The sequence below is a fragment of the Ylistrum balloti genome, unplaced genomic scaffold (genome assembly GCF_031769215.1).
Source record: "Ylistrum balloti isolate Yb309-2 unplaced genomic scaffold, AGI_CSIRO_Ybal_v1 Utg371010, whole genome shotgun sequence".
NCBI classification, from domain to species: domain Eukaryota; kingdom Metazoa; phylum Mollusca; class Bivalvia; order Pectinida; family Pectinidae; genus Ylistrum; species Ylistrum balloti.
The window spans coordinates 14,832-39,613 of NW_026782562.1; the positions used below are offsets into that span (position 1 = coordinate 14,832).

Here is a 24,782-nt window from a genome sequence, read left to right on the forward strand (position 1 = left end):
TTAGTTTACTGTTTTCTCATTTTGGAAAGTAATTTATATGGCAGATGTCGTAGATGAAACACAAGACACTTTCTCTTCCGGAACATATGGTCTTGTTCTCCTTGTACCTGTTCATATTTTACCCTAGTTGCGAGTTTGGATAATGATCATGTAGACATTTTACTTATAATTTTCTTTTTTGTTAGAAGCAGACACTGTTTGGGAACAACCACTATATACATAGTGTATACCGACTGTAACATCTGGAGTGAACTTCCTCTAAACATACATTTCCTTTCCTCACCTGACCATGTCCTTTTCTCGAACTTCTAATGGATTTTTTCCTATATCCAATGTTAGCTAGTCTGCTTCTAATGCTAGGAAAAGTATTTGAGAATCGAAATATTTTGAGTGAAGATGAAAGGTTTGTTCATAAAAATATATTTAAAACACTAAGCAATAATAAAGTAATTTATTTTGTTTTAAAATATGACATTTTTAGAGATGGTAAAGTTTAATCAATTCGTGAGCCATTGCTTTCACCCCGGCCCAGAGTTCCTGACAGGAAGGCTGAATAAGTCTTTCCGGAAGAAGGAAACCATACTGACCAAGGTCACCCATTTCTACAGTGTAAGCATATTTGATACCAGAATGACCTTTAGCGTAATCGTCAGCGCCACCAGCGGCAGAGTCTGGAACAAGAGGAGATAAATCATTTATCTAATGAAAACACTGCTAGTGTTGAAAGAAAAACATACATTTTCCCGCAGTAATGTGATAATCAAGAAACTTGTCATTCAGATTTCTTTGCGTGAATTAGTTTCGTCATGAAATGTTTAAATGAATAAAATTTGATTCTAATATCTTTTCGTTTGCTAAAGAAAGATTGATGCTTGAAATTCCCCTGCTGCTAAATGTCATAGACCAAAAATGCCCTAGACCAAAAATGCCCAAGTCTAACAAAAGTCACGTGACTGGAGCGATTAAAGCTTTATTGTTTATTTTTTTCTAACTCGAAAGGTAGCAATGTCAGCGTGGTTCCTTTGCTAGGATAGTTCTCTTTAATATTATTTTAAAGGTATTGTGTAGAATTCAACAATATTTTGCATAAATTATACACCAATTATCACATATTTCAAATATGTGAATGCTGACTTGGTGATTTTTTTTTATTCTAGAACAAAGTTTGTATTTTGACTTATGAAAAAAAAACAATTTCTGTCGTTTCACTTTTCACTGGAACAAAGTTTTGAAATTTTGACGTCTAGATTTCGTTCATTCCCAATACGTGTTCCCATTAATGATATTTAAGGCTCAGAAGCAGTTTCCAAAGATCTCTGGGATTTATCTAGAAATGTTATATATACTATATAACCGTCTACTTACATAAAACGACTGTGTCCTCCCCAACAGTATAACGATTTCTGTTCACATGGTAAATGGCGGATGCTGTTACTCGGCCTAGATGATCCTTTGATATACAAAACATATTTAACAGAAAATATGCCAAAGAGACGGAGAGTTTCTTTTAACAGATTGATCGGTGAAAGGAACACACACACAAGTGTGATATCATCCTGAGAAAGCGAATTATGTATTCTTTGTGTGTGTGTGTTTTTATTTTACTTTATTTTAAGATAACCCGTATTACTGTATAAAATGACGCTTTCAGTATGTGTTTAGTTTTTCCACGAATTATGTATAATCGTTACAAAAGCTCATCTTGGATTAAATTATTTATTACTGACTGGTCACATATCAGTAAATGAAATACAAGTATAGACAAGTTCATTTTATCAATTTGATACGTTTCAATAATAATTTAATAAAACGATTGATAGAAAAAGAAAAGGTAATAAATAAATTTGTTCCCTCCAAATACTGAACACATTCTGTGTGTATATTTGTGTACATCAGAAAAATATAATATTTCCATATTATCAAACCCTGAGACCTATATCCCCCACCACACACACACACACACACACACACACACACACACACACACACACACACACACACACACACACACACACACACACACACACACACACACACACACACACACACACACACACACACACACACACACACACACACACACACACACACACACACACACACACACACACACACACACACACACACACACACACACACACACACACACACACACACACACACACACACACACACACACACACACACACACACACACACACACACACACACACACACACACACACACACACACACACACACACACACACACACACACACACACACACACACACACACACACACACACACACACACACACACACACACACACACACACACACACACACACACACACACACACACACACACACACACACACACACACACACACACACACACACACACACACACACACACACACACACACACACACACACACACACACACACACACACACACACACACACACACACACACACACACACACACACACACACACACACACACACACACACACACACACACACACACACACACACACACACACACACACACACACACACACACACACACACACACACACACACACACACACACACACACACACACACACACACACACACACACACACACACACACACACACACACACACACACACACACACACACACACACACACACACACACACACACACACACACACACACACACACACACACACACACACACACACACACACACACACACACACACACACACACACACACACACACACACACACACACACACACACACACACACACACACACACACACACACACACACACACACACACACACACACACACACACACACACACACACACACACACACACACACACACACACACACACACACACACACACACACACACACACACACACACACACACACACACACACACACACACACACACACACACACACACACACACACACACACACACACACACACACACACACACACACACACACACACACACACACACACACACACACACACACACACACACACACACACACACACACACACACACACACACACACACACACACACACACACACACACACACACACACACACACACACACACACACACACACACACACACACACACACACACACACACACACACACACACACACACACACACACACACACACACACACACACACACACACACACACACACACACACACACACACACACACACACACACACACACACACACACACACACACACACACACACACACACACACACACACACACACACACACACACACACACACACACACACACACACACACACACACACACACACACACACACACACACACACACACACACACACACACACACACACACACACACACACACACACACACACACACACACACACACACACACACACACACACACACACACACACACACACACATTTTAAAGATCTCATCCCTTTCCATCCGTTGGAAAACGTTGGAAAGCACGAAAGGAAAAGCCACAGGATTTGTAAAAGTACCGCTATATATGGGGAACTCTGTTCAATATCATTTTATGATTTGTTAATCGTAAGGACACCAGAACTAGACCCCGGTGACTGCACATGTAGCTGCTTAGACATTTAAGAAATCATGGTGCGTAAATTCAATGATTTTTTTTAATGACACTCTATCTATAATAATGTATCTTTTTCTTTGAATCATTTTATATTGGTAAACTCTGTCAACGGACTTTATCACACACATACCAGATTTATATTTAAATACAAATATCATATTTGTTGAATCTGTATTTATGCTTTGAAGACTATACTTATTTACTAAATTTAGAATGGGACATTTATCCTCTGAGAAATATGCATTTCGGTCAAAAACAATAATTGTACAGGTATACTATTTAAAGAGCCAGACCCACTCCGTTATCAATATTTTTTTCATATTTTATTGACTGGAAATATTGTTGTATACTAACAGACAATATATAAATAAAGACTTGTATAAAGTCGTCCATGTGATATCGCTTGTAAAGATATTTTACCGATTTATGTATTGATCACATCTTTCAATTCTTAGATTTGACACAAAAACGTGCAGATTACGAGAAAAACTACGATTGATTGCAAAAAGGCCCTCAAATGGGGACTACGATACGGTAACGAACATATAGAACATCGCGAAATGGATCTATCTACAGCGAATATTCGATGATAAGAGTATTTATAAATATGATTTTAGATTGATACTACACGAGAGAGCCAAACAGGGAGCGATACAGAGTATGAACCAGCCATCTTCCTTCTTTTCGCCTCAGAGTCCGTCAGAACATGTTTTCTCCCCCGCTTCCCTCGTACGCTTTCTGGCATGTTGGAAGACGGCAGATTTATTTACAGTTCTTTGCGCATGCGTCAGGCATAATTATGAATTAGCACTGAGTCGTTTCGAATTCTTTTTTTAAAACTGTTTATTACGTTAGATTGGTAGCGATTTACTTTAAAATTGTGGTATTACAGGGTTAGTCAGAAAAATAGAAAATCATGATTTTTTTTATATAAGATAATATCGGTCGGGGAGTGGGTTTGGCTCTTTAACACAACACACGAATTAGTTACCAAGTCGCTGGCATCAGCTGGTAGATGAGCTGTGTATCCCCAGGGATAAATCCAGTATTGTCCGTAACTGTGTATGTTTAGATAGACCAACGTGTGGGAGCTTACAGAGTCGAGAGCATGCGCTATAGCTTGCGTTTCCGGTTCCGACAGAGCATGAGGCCCAGCATATGTCTCTGTGCACTGATCCAAACTGCCACCGTTGGCTGAATTCGTCAAAATATCAACATATCAATCTTCTACTAGTACATCTAAGTACATTGATGTAGTGTGATGATAAATACGAACAATGACCAAGGATAGGCGTAATCATCTCGCCGGGATCAGTTGTGTTTCAGGCTTACCAGCCCAACAACAGAGAAAATAATATTAGGGCCACCAATTGGTAACAATTACACTGAATAGAACAATATCAATCAAAGAGATACGTGTCATCTTTCAACGTTTCGTAGATTAAAGATGCTTGGAATTGGGATAAACACGCATTTATAGCAACAAAACAGTTACGTTTACTAGTTCAGCTGCATTACTGTGAAGGATACAATGATACATCACTTACACGGGTCCCAATGATAGCCAAAGTTCCTGTTAAGATCCACCCCCATCTCATCACTACCACAGTAAGACGAATGATATGACCCGTAACTGCTAGCCATATTCTTCCGCCACATTCGGTCCTGCCAATGGACATCCGCATAATTAACACAATTAAATAGTCTGTTGTTTTTATCATCCATGATAATATTTCTTATTAATTTGCGACTATTAAGAATTATGTTATCGCTGCAAAGATAATCATATTATTGGTCTTCATGGTAATAACACGCTGCCGACAATAGTCTTCAAACCGTTTTTTCTGTGTAGTTTGGTATTTAGAAGTAACTTCCTGTACCTGCATGAACTCCTCGGTAAGTTTAATACGTAACAACGATCTATAGAGATTACTTACACTGTTCCTAGAGTATTCATACCCATCTGGATTGACAAGTGGCACCAGATACCAGTCAAACTTGTCCATCAGATTGGCAATATCTGGGTCGTTACTGGGATTGTTAGCTAACTACAAACAAAACACACCGATATAGAAAAATAATAATCTTACCGATCCTCACTTATTTTAGCATCGTCCATATCCTGAGCTGTTTGTGGGCAAATTTAGGAACAGAAGTCTCCTTCTGTCTAGATGTTCTTGTTTAGCAGAACAATTTTTCAAAAATGTGTATAAAACATATTCCGGTTAGTAAATGTAGATGCGTTCAAAAGGTACGTATATGTAAATGAACCGTTCGATTTGATGTCCAAATCGGTATTCTTTCTTTTTATTTTATAGTATGTAATGTATGTAATGTGATTCATTGATACATAGGATAGTCACTTACCTGGTCAATCATATAGAGAACGACGGCAGGCGCTATCCACTCTCTGGCGTGAATTCCGCCATCCATAAAGATGCTCTTCTTGTGTGCCCCGCTGGAGGTGGTTCCGGTAGAGAACTGGGAATATGTAATGGATTCAAAGTCACTTTTGATTTTATTTCTGATTGTCATTTTTTACATCTTTAAAGCGAACTAAGATGCATACTTCTTGATACTGAACCAGTATGTAATGTACAAATGTATCTTTTGGGGATGAATTTCCCAAACATTTACACACTTGCAGCATCTGATCAAAATGAATGTATTGGGATGACTGCATTATTGTAATATTGTCGTAAGAATTGTTGAAATGATAAAATTTGTTGTTGACAATATATTCGTCGAGTTTGGTGGTAAGATTTACCTGTCACCAGACAGATATCCATGTCATGTGGTTACAGACCACTTAATGTTATAACATACATCCTTGATATGTAATCTGCCTTTATTGAATCTGCCACGATGAAGAGAAAGAAAGTGTGTCTCTATCAGACCCCACTTGCTTACTGAACAGTGTACTTACCCTGATGAGATTAATGGCTCTACCCTGGATGGATGTTCCAAGTTTGTATAGATGGGCATGGCTATTTGAAGACACAATTGAATTCAGGAAAGTGTTGATCTGAAAATTTGAATGAAACAGGTCGTTAGATCATTTGATTTAATATAATCTTTTATATTTTAATTAATTCAATCAGCACAGTACATACTCATATAAGTGAGCAGTCACGGCTGATTATAATAGAAATTAACACATATTGACGGATTAGTTAAATATCATTAACCTACCTCCGCATACGAATGGTAATGGTTCATACTGAGAGAGCCACTCGTCGCCCTTTTTTGTCGATCAGTTGGCCTAGATTCCTCTATAATGCTGCACAGAAAATAAATAATAGATCTGATGATTTCATTAAATCGTTGTCTTTTACGCAGCAACATGGGCTGGAAAATGATAAGTAAGTAAGAAGGGGGTTCAAAACATATACCTGCGACCTACCAATCAGGATATTTAATGCAATACAGTTATGACCTTAGGATGGCAACATTGGAAATCTTCAACCAACATTAAAATTGTAGTCATAACTGATGTTTAAGAAAATAAACATTTCAACTAAAGTCTTAGGGGGTATGAATAATGCAAACCGGTGGAGACATCGTAATTCTACCAGCCCAACAACGTTATTTGGACAAAGCGACCTACGATTGGATGTCTTTGATCCAAACGTTTACATCTGCCCCTAAATGCTTCAGATCAGAGATAACATCGTCGACCTCTTCAGGAGTCACGTGGATGTCGTATGTGCCATTTTGATGTTTCGGTTGGTTCCAAAAGTCCAACTGAAAAACACCATATGATCAAATCAAATTAGTGTTAAATAGATACCTAAACAAGGAATTATTAAGACAACCATATCTTGTCAATCTAGCTCAGACTTACTTCTTCATTCGATCTGTTTCATCTGTTTTTAATGTTTGATATTACAAATGAGAAAACCTAACATTTATGAAATAATAAGTTTTTTCCCTCATGAACAAGTTTTTTGTTTGGTTTTGTTTTATATTCTTTCTTTATATTTCCAATTTAGAAAAGCAATACGTCTGTAAAAATACTACGCGAAATATGATTTTATGGTAAATTTCAATTCTTTAGGAATTATCTCAAGTATTTCACTAAAGAAGTAATGAAATACACATGTACGCTTAAATCAACCCTATCGGATTAATACTGAGATCCGTGTGATTTTGTGTTTTTTTCCTTTGTTTGAATTTTCATTTTTGTTCGAGGTCAAATAAAGTTATATCATCTTTAAATGCCTTGAAAGCTTTCACGTGCATTTAGCCATTGCTATCGTGTAATAAGTTTATAGTGATAGTACATATGCCTGTGTAATTCCTTATTTCGGAGTAAGCAATATTTGTTTTTACATTAATATTGTTTTTTAAACATTTTTGCGTTACACAATAAGAATACAAATAACTTTTCATACACCATTCACATCTCTTCAGTGTCATAACTGATGTTACATGTACATCTTCATTTCATCAACATCACTAGGATATACCATAAATACCATCATCTATACAATATTTCCAAACACACACACACACACACACACACACACACACACACACACACACACACACTTACATATACAACTTACAACCTAATAAGAGAGACAGGGAAAAAACCCTAGAAAGACAGGGAGAGAGGGGGAGGGCATAAAGCAATATGCTCGTCTGATCGCCCATTGATAAAATGATATTTAGGTCTAGATGACGGCCAGGAATGGCAATGGTATCGTCTCCGTTATATCTTAAACACGACATTGTGACATTCAACCTACTTGATAACGCATCGACCTTATTGCATTATCTATAGTTCAGTGCATTCACCTATCTCTAAACGCTGACACATGACACATTAAAACAGAGCTGCATTTAGACATAACATTTGAACGTATAGCGCAGATATTTCTGCCGTTTAACTAAAAAAGCACTCCTTTCATTTGGGTCATTGCTGTATTTATAAAAAGATACATTATTGTGAGGTCGTTATTAATGTTAAGCACTACCATATATTGCCAAACGTAAATGTAGATTTAGTTTGACCAATCGATTTGTTTTTAGTGAAGGATCATCCGGCATAACTCCCAGATCCAATGCAGCAATTTGTGTACGTCAGTTTTGCTAAAGGAACCTGCTATGATCATTGGCACATTTTGAATCTTAAATGGCGTGTATTGCGACGTACATCTGTTCTCATTTGATGTATGAATTAATCCATGACCTCAAAAGGAGATATATTCATCAAATTAGCAAAGTTTACATTAAAGGGATATTCCGCACAAGATAGGATTTCACAGCTGCTTTTGAAGAAAATTTAGATAAGCATACCATATCGAATTTTCAGTTTTTTTTTATTGATCTAGATAGATAGATTTACAAACGTTCGCGATGTCCTGATTGCGTTATAACAGGTTTGCGTTGTTATTAGCCGAACAGAATGAAATAATTATGTAAATTATAAAAAAAAAACAAACAAACAAAAAATAATCACAATGAAGTGATGAAATTGCAACCTTAGTGGGAACTGCATACAATCTATGACCCAGTAACCTTTCAGCTGCGGAGTTGCGGATTTTCCGATGCGGTATATTTATACGGTTAAATTCATATTGGCTGGAACTGTCTCCACCAATTTCGCCCGTCCAAACTAACCATAGGAAAGATATTTTGATGCTATCAACAGTTTTAAAAGTGTGAGTTCTTAAAAAGATACAAAACAGTCAGAAATTTTGCAAATTTGACGAAATATCCCTTTAAATAAATAAATGATTACCTTGGCACATTACACATCATCTGTTTGTGATCGAGATATACTTGGTAGTTCACTTAGTAAAGCATCCAAAATATAGTACATACATATATTTAATTACCACATCTTACATTGTACTTTCCTCCTAAGGCTTCAATGTTCTTGAAGTTTTCCAGAAGATTAGGGAACACCTTCAAAACTTGATGTCTGTCGAGTAAAGAAATCTTATCAATCAATATTCCTTTTGTTTCTCGAATCTAACAAAAAAAAAAAAAAAAAAAAACATCTGTCTTCGTTTTAAAACCTTTATTGTGTACAATTACATAAAATATTGACATAGCAAATATAAGTTACTCTAGTTAACGAAAGGAATGTTCACTGTAATAATGTAAAATCGAAACAAAATAATGCACACAATACATATTAACAATTACCAATATGAGTTCTCGTTGCTGATTGGATAAACTGTTATCATATGATTAAGAAGTTTCTGTCGATCTCATTTACAAGTTACTATATTGTTTTAAAAATGATGATACATACCCATCGTATCGCCTCTCACGTGACTGCGGTTTTCCGTGTACGGCAATAACAACCAGACACACTAACCAAATGGTCTTCATGGCAAGCTGAATACATATTAATATTTATCATTATTATTTTAACGGCCGACCAACACAGTAAAGGTCATTAGCTTCTACAAATGGTCCGAAAGAAACACTACACCAAACAAACAAATTGTTATTTTTAATTATTACATTAAAAGACAGATGTCAAAACACTCACATATATACTTTTGGATAACAAAGTAGCCTTGATAAGTCATATTTCGTTGTACAGACTGACAGCTTTCAAAATTATTCTAGCATTGGTATACATTCACATGAATTATTTTTTCCAAATTTTTCAACTTGTTTTATTTCAGTAACGTCTTTCTCGTGTAGACTTCATGACATTGTAATGAAATAACATGTGTTTTAGTGGAATTGTTTCATGATATATGACAGACGTCTGTCCCATGTTAGATAGTGCCTAGGAGGTGGTACTGATAACCTGTACTTGGCGGAATAAATTATCAAGGCTACATGTATGTTATTATCAATAAAATAATGTATAATCGATTTCTTTTTATAAAATGAAACTCTATCAAAAACTATGGGTGAACTTTACTTTATAAAATGCTAAACCATTATGAAAATATCTAAGGATAAATCAAGATTGTTTTATGAAAGAACTATCGATGTTATTTTGGTAAGAATTGGCATTTCAATTGTATTTCAAAATAATTGTACGATATTTAAGACATACCAAGATAGCGAGGAACTGTGTGCCTTCCTGTAAAGCAAAGTCCGACTGTTATCTTATCACCGCTTACGTCAAGTCCGTCGTAACAAACAATCATTTCGCCGTTGGTAACGTGTGCAAATATTTGATATACATGTACTAGATACCAAAAGCGACTGCTGAATTTAATAAAAAAAAATCGGTCTGTTATGGCGAAGGAATGTAAATGAGATTTAATAAGGTGTCTTAGTTTTTTCTTCCTAAATCATTTCCGCGACTGTTAATATCTTGATTTTCGTACTGGCGTTGAGCCATTAACATTTGCTAGTGAGATGTTGGATGAGACCCTTGGACCGAGCCAAACCAATGACTGCAATGTAACGTTTATACGGTAGGCGTTCTTTACTTATTTCTACAATCCTTGACTTAACCAATATTTACATTGCGTATTTAATCGATAAAGCTGAAGACGCTTACTCTTCCGGGACATCAGGTCTAATTATCCTCGTACCTTCCCATTAAGTCTCGGTGAAAATCTTACTTTTCTTTATATTTTCCACTAGTTTTATTGAATTTGACTTCTGATCATGATTGTGTTGACATTGGTGTTTTCTTGTAACTGTCTTCTTCTCTATGACATATGAATGTGACACACACATGTGACCAAACCATGCCCAGCCGACGTTGCTGTCAATCATGGTGATAATTTCTTGGTGTTTTGGGGGTACAAGGGTTACATGCAAGTGTTGCAGGTTGAAGCCGTAATTTTCAGTTAAAAGACAGATATGATTGGAAATTGTTGTCAGATGTAACCTTGTCTCAGAGTATCGAAAGAACTTATTATAAAATGCCAATTTTTTATTTACATATCATCAAGTATTATTTAAAAACTGTTAAACAGAGGAATTTTCAAGGAGTATTTCAAAATGACTGTAAAAATTAAAACGTAAGCAAAATTTGTGCGAAGAAAAAAGTCTTACAGACTTATCATCGTGAAGGACACTAAAGACAAGTCATTCGTACCTTCCAGACATTTGGTCACTGATAATGTGTGCAAATATTTTATATTGTGAGAATTTTGGCAGCTGTTTGTTAAAAGATTGATCACCTATGACGATGGACGGCAAGTGCGACTTAATCTGGGATCTTGGTATCTTTTTTGCATCTCTTTGTAATGTTTTGGTTTCAGTATTGGTGTTGAGCATACGCTTTGTAAGTTTTTTTATAGTTCAACATCTGCTGTTGGTAGATGTTACTGAAACCGCCGTCATTGTAGATATTTTGACAGTTGATAAGGAAGAGCAAAGGGGCGCGGCTATATGGACCAACTGGCGATTGGTTAACTACATGTTTCCAAAATGTCGGACGATGTGCTGACTTGTACGAGCGATGTACGAACGGTGTGTTTGGTGAGTGATGCGTTACAACCAGGGCACCTTTGTCGGTTTGACTGGGAACAACGATTGTTTCCTGGTCACGTTATCAAACTGTCGTGCTGGCGCGTATTGTTTGTCGTACTGTCGCATTATTGCGTTGATTTTGTCGCATTTGTCGCCCCTGCCAACGTAATAAAGCGAGATGGATGAAAACAGCCACCATACCAAACTGTATTTACGGTACTGCAGTTAATGTGTTTGTCTAAACTAATTTGTAGCGTTTAATCAAGACGAAATATTTATATGACGCTGATCTAATTCATAATCTACTGTTTTCATACAGCATCATACGGCGAAATGTAAATATGTATTTACATAATTATTGTTCACCTTATTTTACAGCTCAGCACCTACAAATCATATCTTACAAAAGCGTTAATGAAACACCTTAATTTTCAGTCCGTACAAAGAGGATTGATCGAAATAAAGGTAGGCTAGTAGGTTGTAATAATATTTTCTGGATTCGTTCTACATGCCTCTCCTTGTGGCGATTTAAAAGCTGAGTTTAACAACTTTCTTCTTACCTCTGCTCGCAATAGATAGTCTAATCATTTCATAAGTAAGGTAGAATGATAACTTATTGTTTGATGAGGAAGTGTTCTGCGATGGGTACACGTGTTCCGGCTTGACACAGGCAAAGATCTGCAACGCAATGATCCTAGGATGATGTGTTATCCCTGGACTTTATACAGCGAGAACAATGTATATATTTGTGTATCCCTCTAACTGAATATACGGAAACTTCAGCCACAGTTTAATTTCGGCCATTTGCAAGCATGGTAAAACGTAGAATACCGAAGCTGATTAATTTGTACGATTTTAGAACAGGTAAAAAGGTAAAATACAAAAACTGCGACACAGGCACAGGCTGAAGGGAGACAACTCGACGTAACAATTGCTAACTTCCTTACATCTTATTCGGTTTAAAATATATTAGCAATATCGATATGATTTATTGAACACGTCATAATGTTGTAATGAAGACAAAAAAGACCCGTTAAAATACGAAACTAAAACCTGAGAAAAAAAAATCAAAAGAAAAAAATCATAATGTGAAATCTTAATCTATCTGAATAAAAACATATGGTGGAGAAAATTAAATTTGGTTATCAGGGAAAACACTTATTTACTTAACCCACAAAATTGAAATGCTTAAAAACTGCAGCTCTTGTTCGAGTTGTCTCCCTTTAGTCGGTAAAATGATTCCGATATTTAGTATAAAGCGATTCTTGCTTTTTATAACAAAGGGAAACTCCTACCTACAAATGTTATTTTTTTTCCAAAAACAACACGTAATGCACTAGTTTAAATGATGTTGACCTGCCTCGTTTGTATATGATTGATTGTTCGGCCGGGGTATAGAAGGCCTATGTGTGTGTGTGTGTGAGTGTGAGGGAGGGTGTGTAAGAGTGTGTGTGTGTGTGTGTGTGTGAGTGTGAGGGAGGGTGAGGGGGTGTGTGTGTGTGTGTTGACTTTAAATATGAAATATAATCCATCCCTTGCAAAACAACCAAACCCTTTTATAGAAGATAACTATCAACAGCTAAATTTTGAAATTTTGGATTCATTCCATATCAAATAAGTGAAATCAGTGTAAAGTGAACAAGAACACGAACACAACCATTTCAAAGTTCCAAATCAAGAGATTGAACCCAGAACAAAAATCAACAACATACATGTATTATAGAAGGTTTATTTTGTTACTGTCAAACCCCACACGTTAAGCCGTAATTTTGCTTGAAAAATCAAAAGTTCAAAGTGGGGAGTGCGCACTTTTTTTCCGTCTAAAGATCAAAGATTCTGCGAGGCCCCTTTTCGTTTAAAAACGTGACTGCAACATGCAAGGCGGGAAATTGTCGAACTGTAAAGACCTGAGTGGAACATTGAAAAATATGTCGTTTTATATTATGATCTTTTGAAACACTTACTGTTAAGAAATGACAGGTATTCTATTCTTCCTCTCATTGGTATATCACGACAGAGAACCAGGTGCTCGGTGGCGGAAGTTAGCGTTGCCAAATTAGTATGCGGAGTCTGCATTGCTCTTAAGACTACGGATTTATTGTTGATTAAAATCGGTCTCATTATTCTTACTTAGCATATATAATAGCATATTTGTCATAATAAGGATAGTTTCGCACAATTATCTCATGAATATGTGTAGTGCAAGACAGTTACTCTTCGTTAAAGTACAGAGGTGGGAGGAAATTTTACTCACGGAGATTGCAGTTACCTGCTTTGTGCATAATATTGTGTGACGAGGCTAACGTCTTATGAATATGTCTCTGATCAAACTTATAAAACGATTCTGGGATGAATTCGTTCTTATAATGGATTTTATTCCAAGTTAAATCAAAAATAAGAATAAGCTGCTGCTCCGAAGGTGATACACAATACACACATGTACCGTCGGTGACCGAGGTATCTCTCCGCAACTCATCCGATTTTACAAATATCAACTTGAAACCCGGGACAAGGATGCATTATAATAACGATGTAAATGATACATCGTCTGATGTTGCTAACTTTGAGGAATTTAGGCTGAAGGCGTATCACGATTAACCATGGTTATTGTTTTCATATATATAACTGAAACATCGTTATTAATTTATTATAATCATATTAAGTACATACATCTTGATGTCACTTACTTTATATAGTATTTCCATAGTAGCTGAATACGCTGACCCCGACTGTGATACACAAAGTATCCATGTGCCGCCGGCGATCGAGGAAAATAAACTCTATATTACTCAAACGATTTTATAAATATCGAACCTAAAATTTAGTAGAAAGGTGTATTGTGATCATATCTATGATGTCGCTAGCAATGTTGATTATCTGATTGCGCAATTCCTTTTAAACTGCTGAAGATAACATGAAGAAATTTGCAGTATACCATTGCAACACACTTACGTCGATATGCAGTGCACTTCTCTTTGGTCACTGTGACCTTGACCTGAACGTCAAAGGTCAACGATCCCATAATCCTCTGCATATCGCCACGCCACGGAGAATTCTCTGCAATCAAGAGCAATTCTAGCACGTGATTGACGTCAATCTCAACTAAGACCTAACCTGTCTATTTTGGTAAGTTCGTAGTATAACACATTTTGTCTCATACTATTTGAAAGATGCCCGCATTGTTTTTATTGCATACGACTGCCGCTAGGGGCATTGGTCAATTATTGGACAATTTTGACGAATCATAAAGCAAGGATTTAGTAACAGAAAATGAAACCAGGAACCATTCAACAGTTCTGAAATTTATTTCACGTTAATCTGGTTCCCTAAAACTTTACCTGCCCACGCATATAAGTATGCATTGTATCAGTTGCCTAAATCTATACTGTCACAGAGTATACGATGAGGTCGTATTAATGAACAGGTTAACAAGAATCTCATTAATGATTATTTAAACAAATACGAGTTATTCTGGTTCTTCCGATAATTTCTAGTCGGGATTGTTCCTTCTAAACCGCTGCAGATAGATTGAGAAACCTTGCAGAATACCGCGATTTTTTTACAATTATTTTTCATCCTGTCAGTAACTCATAAACGATTAAAGATATCTGTTTCACATCTTTTTCACTCGCAAGGAAAGTACAGTACTCTGCCATTGAATCATTACGACCTTGACCTCAAGTTAAAATGTCAAATAAGTACAAATTTTCCCAATAATTTCTTACCTGGACAATCATTTTTAAACTTATAAAGATATCTTAATGAAAGTTGGTGTATGCCTTTATCACCAACAGATGATTTTAAGTGCTCTGCGATGAATGACTTGGAAGGAAGGGAGACACATTATTATTATACACCTTCCCAGCGTTTCTATCAAACGTACCACAATCTTTCGTTCACTGTCATAGTTGTTAATTTTTAAATAAATATATTTTTAATATTTCAATAAATCAAATTACCAACTCGATACTAGACAGTATTTCAGTGCCTGGGACAATGGCTCTTCTTAATCCAAAATCAATTTTCAAAACCTATGTGACACTTTCAAAATCTTATGTGACATATCATAAATAACAATATAATTTACACACATCTTTTATTGAAATCTGAATAATCATCATAACCTTCACATGATTACATAGAGGATTGACATAAAATTGGACTGTGTCCACAAATAAAATTATATCAAATCACACAAGTGAATGTCCTTGAGAAACACTTAATGCCCTTAAATTTCAATTTTCCAAGACCTGGCCCTCGTTCCACTAAGAAACTTAAATTTGTTACTGAACTGAACTCAATTTACTGACACCTCCGCATTGCAACATCTTGCTTACTATCAGTTTTTGTAATAGCCTGTTGTAAAGCCTGTGAAAAAGCTGTTGCAAGTTGTGGAGAATTTACAGAAGCTACATGTTCATCTAACTTTTCATGACGTGCCATTGAGGATGTTTTGCATACCTTACAGCCATCAGTAGCAAACACATTCTTCGGCTTATTTTCAACACAAATTCGACAAAAAGTGCACCTTGCTCAACATAGAGCCATGGCCAAATTTTCAACCAATTATCTTGAATTTTCCTAGTGTTCGTAACTTTGACATTTTCAGTTGACGTAGGAATACTGATAGACGGCACATTTTGTTCAGACGGGGCCACTAAGTCTTGATCTACAATGGGTGACGCGGTAGATTCATCTGCGACATTTGATTTTTTAATGACGGCTTGTCCATCAGACTCGGGATCGGGCAGTGTTTCCGATGAAATTTGATCGTTTGACATATTTTGACTAGATGACGACTGAAAGAATTTACTGATGGGACCCTGATCAAACGGTCTCTTTAATTTCTTTTTACTTTTTTCTTTACGTTCTCGATCAGGGATGTAGATACAGACGATGCTGACTATTTTACCGAGCACGCAGACCAGTGACGTCATTGAAATATGTGTAAATCACTTGAGCGCTTGTTTTGAATGAAAGGAGCGAATCAAAGCGTCTGCGTGATTCGTACTCAAAAACTTCGTACCCAAAACGGATCATAAAAATCGAAAAGAGACACGGCGCATTAGTAGCCAAAATCGATGTGACATTTTCGGTTTTTATGGGACTATGGCGCATGGCGCACGCCTTTCCCAGGGACTGGTATTTAGAGAAAAAAAATAGTGGGTGATGAAATCATGATCGGTAACGGTCTGGGAGTTCCCTGTTGTGTGTGTATATTAGTTGTATATAGACCTTAAATTGTATCCGTTCATGTCATTTTATCACATAAATCATATCCTCACAATATCCCCGGCAAAATATCTACAGATTTAAGAATGCAAAACATTATATCATAATTTGTGATAAGTTTTAAAACATATACTATTTTAGTAGTTTATTCAGTTTCGTGTGAAACGTGAGATGTTTTTCTAATGACTATGTAGCCGATGAAATATCACTGTTGCCACGAGGCAGCTTCCGTATATGGCTATTATAGTATAATATAACTGCAAAAATGACATCGCTCCGCCCCGAATACTGACCTGTATACCAGTAAGTAGATATAGGCAATCTCCACCTACGTACCGTCCAGAATACGGAGTCCCAGCATCACTAAATCAAAGATGTCCATACAATATCTCAAAGCTAGTGTTAATATCTATTTACAGGCGCTATAAACGTCCTCGTGAACAAAAAACAGTTGATAATAATTAAGTAAAAACTTCTACAGAGCTAGCTGCTAAAGACCGACCCGACAAGCACTTTTAGAGAGAAAGGTACTAACCTTAAATAAACGTGAATACTTCCCCGACAATATAATTATACAGCTTGGAGGAGAAAAAATCCAAACGACATGTGAATGCGATGTAGTATAAAAGTGTGGAATGTATTTAAATACCTTTACGAATACCAGTAATTCTGATAAACAAATACTATTATAATACAGCACATGTTTTACGAACCTTACTCTTGTAAAGTACTGGATACAAACATTCGTTTTGTTTGTTTGTTTTGTTGTTTGTTTGTTTTTTGTTTGTTTTTTTCCTCTCACCTGCTCCTAAACGATCTAGTAGACAGCTTACTGTTAACAAATCAGGATACTGTAAACCAGCCATCAAAGTTTCTATCCTCTAAAACCTTACTGTAATACGTTTATGACTGAAATAAAGGACAGATAAACAAACCTGGTTATTTTTGCTAATGATAAATAACATTACATCTAACAAAATCTAACTTGAATGTACAAGGTACAGGTACCGAGCCTACGTAATATGTTAAATAATAGATGGAAGCCATATTGGTGCAGGGTATAGATTTTGAACCGGCCAAAGAGCTCATCTCGTTTGTGACGCTTGGTGGAAAAATACGTTCGTGACCCATTAGGAAAAAACGGGTTCGTGACTCGTTAGGAAAATACACGTTCGAAACCTGGTAGGGGAAGACGCCCGTGACCCCTTAGGAAAAGACGCGTTCATGACCCGTTAGGAAAAGACACCTTTATGACCTGGTAAGAAAAGACACTAGAATCCTTGCTTGCCGTGAGAAGTGAGTTACCTTGCCGATAAGAGCTGGTTTCTGTGCAGAGGGACATTACAGATCCCTAGAACAGGGTCTGCTACAGTGGATGTTCGTAACAGGCGACTAAGATTAGGTCTAGAGCAAAATAAGATATGTCGTCCTTGTCTTCTACCAAGAGAACATTGAAGCGACCAAAATAGACCTGCTTCCCCATTGCAGCATTCGGGCCCTTGATATTTTCCTCCTTCTCCTGTCTGCCCTTTCTTTGTGTGGTTTATTTTTCACTCTTTGCGTTCCTCACGACACACGTACCAATATATCCCTAGCTGTTGCAAGGACGTTAAAATCGGAAAATAGAATTACTTTCCCTCTGGCGGAAAAAGTAATGCAATGCTGAAGAATTCTAGAGAGAGAGAAAATGGAAAGTGGATATAACAATCAAGATTAATAGACTTGTAAATATAGAAAATGATTGCTGTTCCTCTATGGTAATAATCAACAGTAGGCAGTTTTTTTTTCACAAGATCTACCTTTTTTATACATGTTTACGTCCAGATTATGGCATATGGAGTTTCAGGTATGCCAGTGTAGTTTTCATATCATGCATGCGTTTCATTTAATTCATTTATCGTTTCCACTTGCGTTACTTTATAGTAAGTTTTGAATTGGACCTTACGAAAAGCAAAAACGTTTCCGGCGGGACATAGTCATTCGAACACATCCACGTTTGAAAATATGGGAAGATCTAAACTTCACTGTTATGAAAAGCTCATCTTAAATGGTCAGAAATTCAAATGGCCTAAATATACAAAATCTCGGTTGCATTCCGTCTTTTTATAGTTATCACGTGCATATCACGTGAACGGAAGTTGTGACGATGTTTTTGTGCATGAATGTAACAGGTGAGTTTTTTTCAATCTGTGTTGGTTATACATATATAGAAATGGCATGAAACTGTTCGCCCGTCGATGGATAAACAGATATCTCGTTTAACATGCCCCTGTCCCTTCATTTTATTTCGTTACTCCTGTTCCATCCTCACAAGTGCATTTGTATATGTCTTTCCCTGGCTGTTGTCGTTGGTGGGCAACATCACGATGCTTGCACCGTTCATCATCCTTCAGTTGTTTATTTCATTATTATTCCTTTTTTTAATGAAAAATGTATTTTAGATGAAATTTAATATATTTGCTATGTTATCATTATTCCGATGATGGGAGTTGGACAAGTTGTCGTTAGGGATAGGCCATACAATCACCATCGCATCTGATCATACGTGTTCCTTTGACTTTTTTATGTTCAGATATCTTGTATGTTTTAAATAAATATGAATTTAATGTCTCATAAGTGAAATTATGGCTTGACATATTTTACATATGTGTTTTGATGCAAAATATATTTGACACTTTAATAAATATTTTTTCTTCTTAAATCAACTCTTTTGTCTGTAGAATTAACTCATTTGTCTGTAAAGTACGACTGGATGGAATGTTGTGTTAAATTGCCCAAGTCTATACATTTCAGTAGGATGGTACTATAATAACACCCCGACAATGTACGTGTTCCGTTGAACAATGTCTATTTCTTTTAGGATATATCTCCATAAAACTTAATGCAAACAAAACAACACCAAATTAGTTATTATTTACGCACATGCATTTGGAAAACTTGTTGCTTTCTGAAATTTTACTTTACTTTTTTTTTAACTTGAAAATTGTTCCTGTACTTATGTTAATTAAAAGTGTAAGAAGTATAAACTAGTTTTAGACTTTAAAAATAAAGTATTAATTTGCAATCCAATTCATTTTTACTGTCAAGAAATGATACATTGTAGTTGAAGGACATTTTTTTTGCTATTATTCATCATATTTTTTTTCTCAAAACATTTCTTTTGAATGAAGGAATGAAGTTAATACTTGAAGAGTTTTAATCAAAGAACTGTGAATATATGTACATTTTACAAAATCTTCATTTCTGTTTTTACTGCAACCTTCTGAAGCTGTGTAGTACATTCATTTTGTCCGGTAGAGTCTTTTTTATCAATGATTTAAAAAAAAATCTTGACCATATTTTGCCTGCATCACTCCCCAACAGTTTTATACACTTTGGAATGTTCTAGAATCATGGATCTTCAGTAAGTGTTTTTTATGGGAGTTATCCCCCTTATCTAATTTTGTACCTGCCAGAGTTAATGGTAAACATTCCACAGATTTTTTTCCCAGAATGATATTTTGGATTCTGTGCCCATTTCTAGGTATTTGTTTTTAAGGAACAAATTAGGTCCCTACTTTCAATTCATATTTATAACTTATATTTATGATTTACCTTTTATCTTCTTTTTTCTTAATTTGCCTTGGAAAAAATGTTGCATATGTTAAGCCATCTTCTTTATGATTCATTTATCTTTTACTTTTTATGACACCTGCATTTTATGACGAGGGAGCATATAGTGTTACTCATGTGTGTCTGTCGCGTCCCGTCGCACCCCATTGTGACAAATCCCGTTCAGAATTAGTGTCATATCTTGAGATTCTCTCAAAAGATTTAATGGTTTATATTTACCCTACATTATCATAGCATCATTTTTTGCACCTTATCATATATCAAGTTGGTTATCTTAGTTAAGGTAAAAAAGTCATAGGTTACATTTAACTACTTCCGAAAAGTCACCCAACAGTAATACTTAGAAGCATGGAGAAAAAAGGAGGGACTGGGGAGGGGGTCTTACAGACGTTTTCTAGTGAACACAAAAAGTTCATTCATATCAAATAAACACTTTGTTTGATTTTGTACTTATCACTACCGAAAAAATATACTGAAAAAGTCCTGAATTATACACTATTAATTAGTATGACTAACACCATACATGTTTTTCTGCTGTCTGTATTAAGTCCTACTGCCAGTGACCTTGAGTTTATAGTAGGACAAATATGACTAAAGTACATGTATTGTAAGGATTTTGTGAAAACGACTCTTTAAAACTTATAAACCTTTCAGAGATAATCCATTTACAAAAAATGCATGTTCATTTTCAAAATGATGACATACACCTGGGAATTAATAACTATATGCTAAATCCTGTTGTCTCTTTGAAATGAGTCATATTTATGACCCAATTTCCTGCTTAATGTTTTGTACAATTCAGAAAAGCTTTTAAAGGAAACAGGTGAAGTATTGTACTTTTCTTGATTAATTACCAAATAATATGACTTTTATTACCGAAATTAAATTTTTGTATATCACTGCAGGAAAAAAAAACAAGCACAACATAATACATATCATTAGTAGGTTTGTTTGTCAGTGCATAACATACCTGTCTTCTATTTCTTCTGACTCATTGTAACAGTGCTTTGTTTTAGGGTTTATTTGGTGCAAGTTGTTGTTTAAACCGTACTGCACCATTATCTCATAATCATTTTCATATCCATTTTCTCAGTGAATGGGAAAATATAAAAAGTATAATCAATGGAAATAGGGAGTTGATGCTATTTTTAACATTTTACATTATTTAAAATTAAAGGAAATTTATTTGATGTAAAAATTATTTATTGTTTTTCACTATTGATAATGTCAAATATTGAAATAAAACTCATTTCATTTACTTATTAGTTGGTTTGCTTACAAATGTTTGTAAAAGTAAGGGCTATAACTCCTACAATATTCATCATAAATATTGAAAAAATCATTCACATTCTACCTGCTGCTGAAGCTAGAGGAACTTTTTCCTGTAAAACACATGCACATATGTTGCACCAATAAACTGGCTTCCAAATCTTAACTGTCAAAATTGATTTTAAAAATATTACCTGCATTTGAAATTTTGCGGCTGCTGACTATTGTAGACAAAAATGTAGAGCACTGTATCATCAGTATTGAGAAGATAAATAAAAATAAAGAAACTACAGCTGTTTTTCGTCTTGTTTTTTTTTAGAACTTTTTGTGTGATACTTACATGTATAATCACTTCGGATATCTCAGATGTTAACTTCTACTGATTTCATAACACTGAGCATTTAAAGTGCACTAAAAGGTAGCTTATTTCTCATGAAGATGATACAAATATATACGTACACAGCATTCAATCACTATTTAAAGGGAAGATATTAAATCTACTGTGAATTTCAGTAAAGATTTACATTACAGGTAAATATTTTGGAATATATTCTAGGTCTTTTAAATTAGCATGCTGAGAAATCTCAAAAGTTAGGGTTCAATTCCCTGCAACACTATCCCAAACTCACAAATTGATTTCTATAGACTTGTATATTTCTTTTTTAAAATTCAGCATATTTTCCCTGTGTTGTGTGTAAAAAAGGAAGGAAAATGTGATTTTGATACAGAAACCAGATGTTTATTGGGTGGTTGCTTGCTAATCATATAGAAAACCTCAAAATTGTAGGGGTCTCAAAAATATGTGACATAGTCTTAAAAACCATCTCATTGTATCTGTCATCAAAGAAAAAACCCAGTTTTATAGACTTTGGGGGTCTGTATATTTCAACTTCCGTACCACTCTGATCTGTCGACCATTGTATGAGCAAACGAAAACGACATTTACCTGTGTATAATGTTTTGGATTTATTTACAAGGGATGTTTTTATTTCTGCTCATCAAATATGGGGTTGAATTACGGGTGATAGTGATTGACTGGTCATCGTGAATGAAAGTCGTGAGCCATCATGATGCCACCATAGAAGAACACAGTTCCTGATCCCTTGCAGTGTGTCAGGCTTTTTGCACGCCTCAGCTCCTTAAGGAGTCTATCTCTTGTATAGTCTGGGCACACCATGAGTCCTGTTTTCTTTGATCAAGAGTCCTGGGATAACATAAAAAGGCCATAAAATGAGATCGGAAACCAAATCCTGTCCATTAGGTAGCTGGATACTGTAACAGTGGTTTAACTGTTCAGTATGAACACATAGACACTGTGTTGTATCATTACAGCAAAGAACAGAAAAGTTTGTGTAGATTATGACAGGAAATCTATACGGTAAATACTGTAGAAATGATTGTACAGAAGACACACAAGTGAATGGCACATTTTAAAATGAATTTAGAGTTAGAACTGTCACTTGGCTTTGACGTTACCTCTTTCCCTTCCACTCATCTCACTGTTTTGCCTTTTTTGTCTTTCTGACTTTTTTTTTTTCATTTTTATTTTCTACCCATCCCTTTTCTCCTTCTGTCTTTCATTCCTGCTGATCCCTGCCCCAGTCCTTCTGTCTTTCTGTATCTCTGTGAGTTTTCCTCTGCTGTCTGACTCAGTCTTGCTGTCAGTCTTGTTTCTTCTTTTCTCTGACTCAGCCTTTCTGTCTTTCATTTTGTCGGCTCTCAGCCTCAGTCTTTCTGTCTGTCTCTTTTCCTCTGCTCTCAGCCTCAGTCTTTCTGTCTGTCTCTTTTCCTCTGCCTTCTGCCTCAGTCTTTCTGTCTGTCTCTTTTCCTCTGCCCTCTGCCTCAGTCTTTCTGTCTGTCTCTTTTCCTCTGCCCTCTGCCTCAGTCTTTCTGTCTGTCTCATTTCGTCTGTTCTCTGACTCAGTCTTTGTGTCTGTCTCATTCCCTCTGCTCTCAGCCACAGTCTTTGTGTCTGTTTCATTTCCTCTGCTCTCTGACTCAGCCTTTCTGTCTGTCTCATTTCGTCTGTTCTCTGACTCAGTCTTTGTGTCTGTCTCATTCCCTCTGCTCTCAGCCACAGTCTTTGTGTCTGTCTCATTTTGTCTGTTCTCTGACTCAGCCTTTCTGTCTGTCTCATTTCGTCTGTTCTCTGACTCAGTCTTTCTGTCTTTCATTACTTCTGCTGTCTGCCTCAGCCTTTCAGTTTTGTTTCCACTACTTACTGACTTAAACCCTTATGTGTATCCACTTATCTTTTCCTTTGCTTGTTACCACATCCTCTTCTGACCATCTCTCTCAGTCCTTCTGTCTATCTGCCTCACCCCTTCTATCTCTCTTCAATCTGTCTGTCACCTCCATTCTCCTCTTATCCTATCCATCAATTTTTATCTTCCTCCTATCTTCTGCCCTTTCATCTCTTAGATGCCATGTCTTCACCTGTGAATCCCATATATGTCTTCTTATTTCATCTTTTCAACCATATTTGTGTTGTAGTTATACAACCAAGGAACAAAAATGTAAATCTAGACTTAAACAAACAGCTGGTGTATCACCATCTACATGTAATTTAGAGTCAAATCTCTACAACTGGGGAACACACACAGCTTTTACAAATTCCCAGATCATT

General features: G+C 36.1%; 1 protein-coding gene across 1 annotated transcript; it reads right to left on the minus strand.

The window, feature by feature from the left end:
• Positions 1–477: 477 nt before the first annotated feature.
• Positions 478–16,980, minus strand: LOC132560054 (carboxypeptidase A2-like). The gene is made up of 11 exons (XM_060224710.1): positions 16,505–16,980; positions 9,491–9,566; positions 7,245–7,381; positions 6,830–6,917; positions 6,553–6,662; positions 6,005–6,095; positions 5,575–5,685; positions 5,185–5,302; positions 4,734–4,831; positions 1,366–1,450; positions 478–671 (listed from the first exon to the last, which is right to left on the minus strand). Exons 1-11 carry the CDS (start codon positions 16,978–16,980, stop codon positions 478–480), a joined length of 1,584 nt encoding a protein of 527 aa, XP_060080693.1.
• Between the last annotated feature and the right edge of the window lie 7,802 nt (positions 16,981–24,782).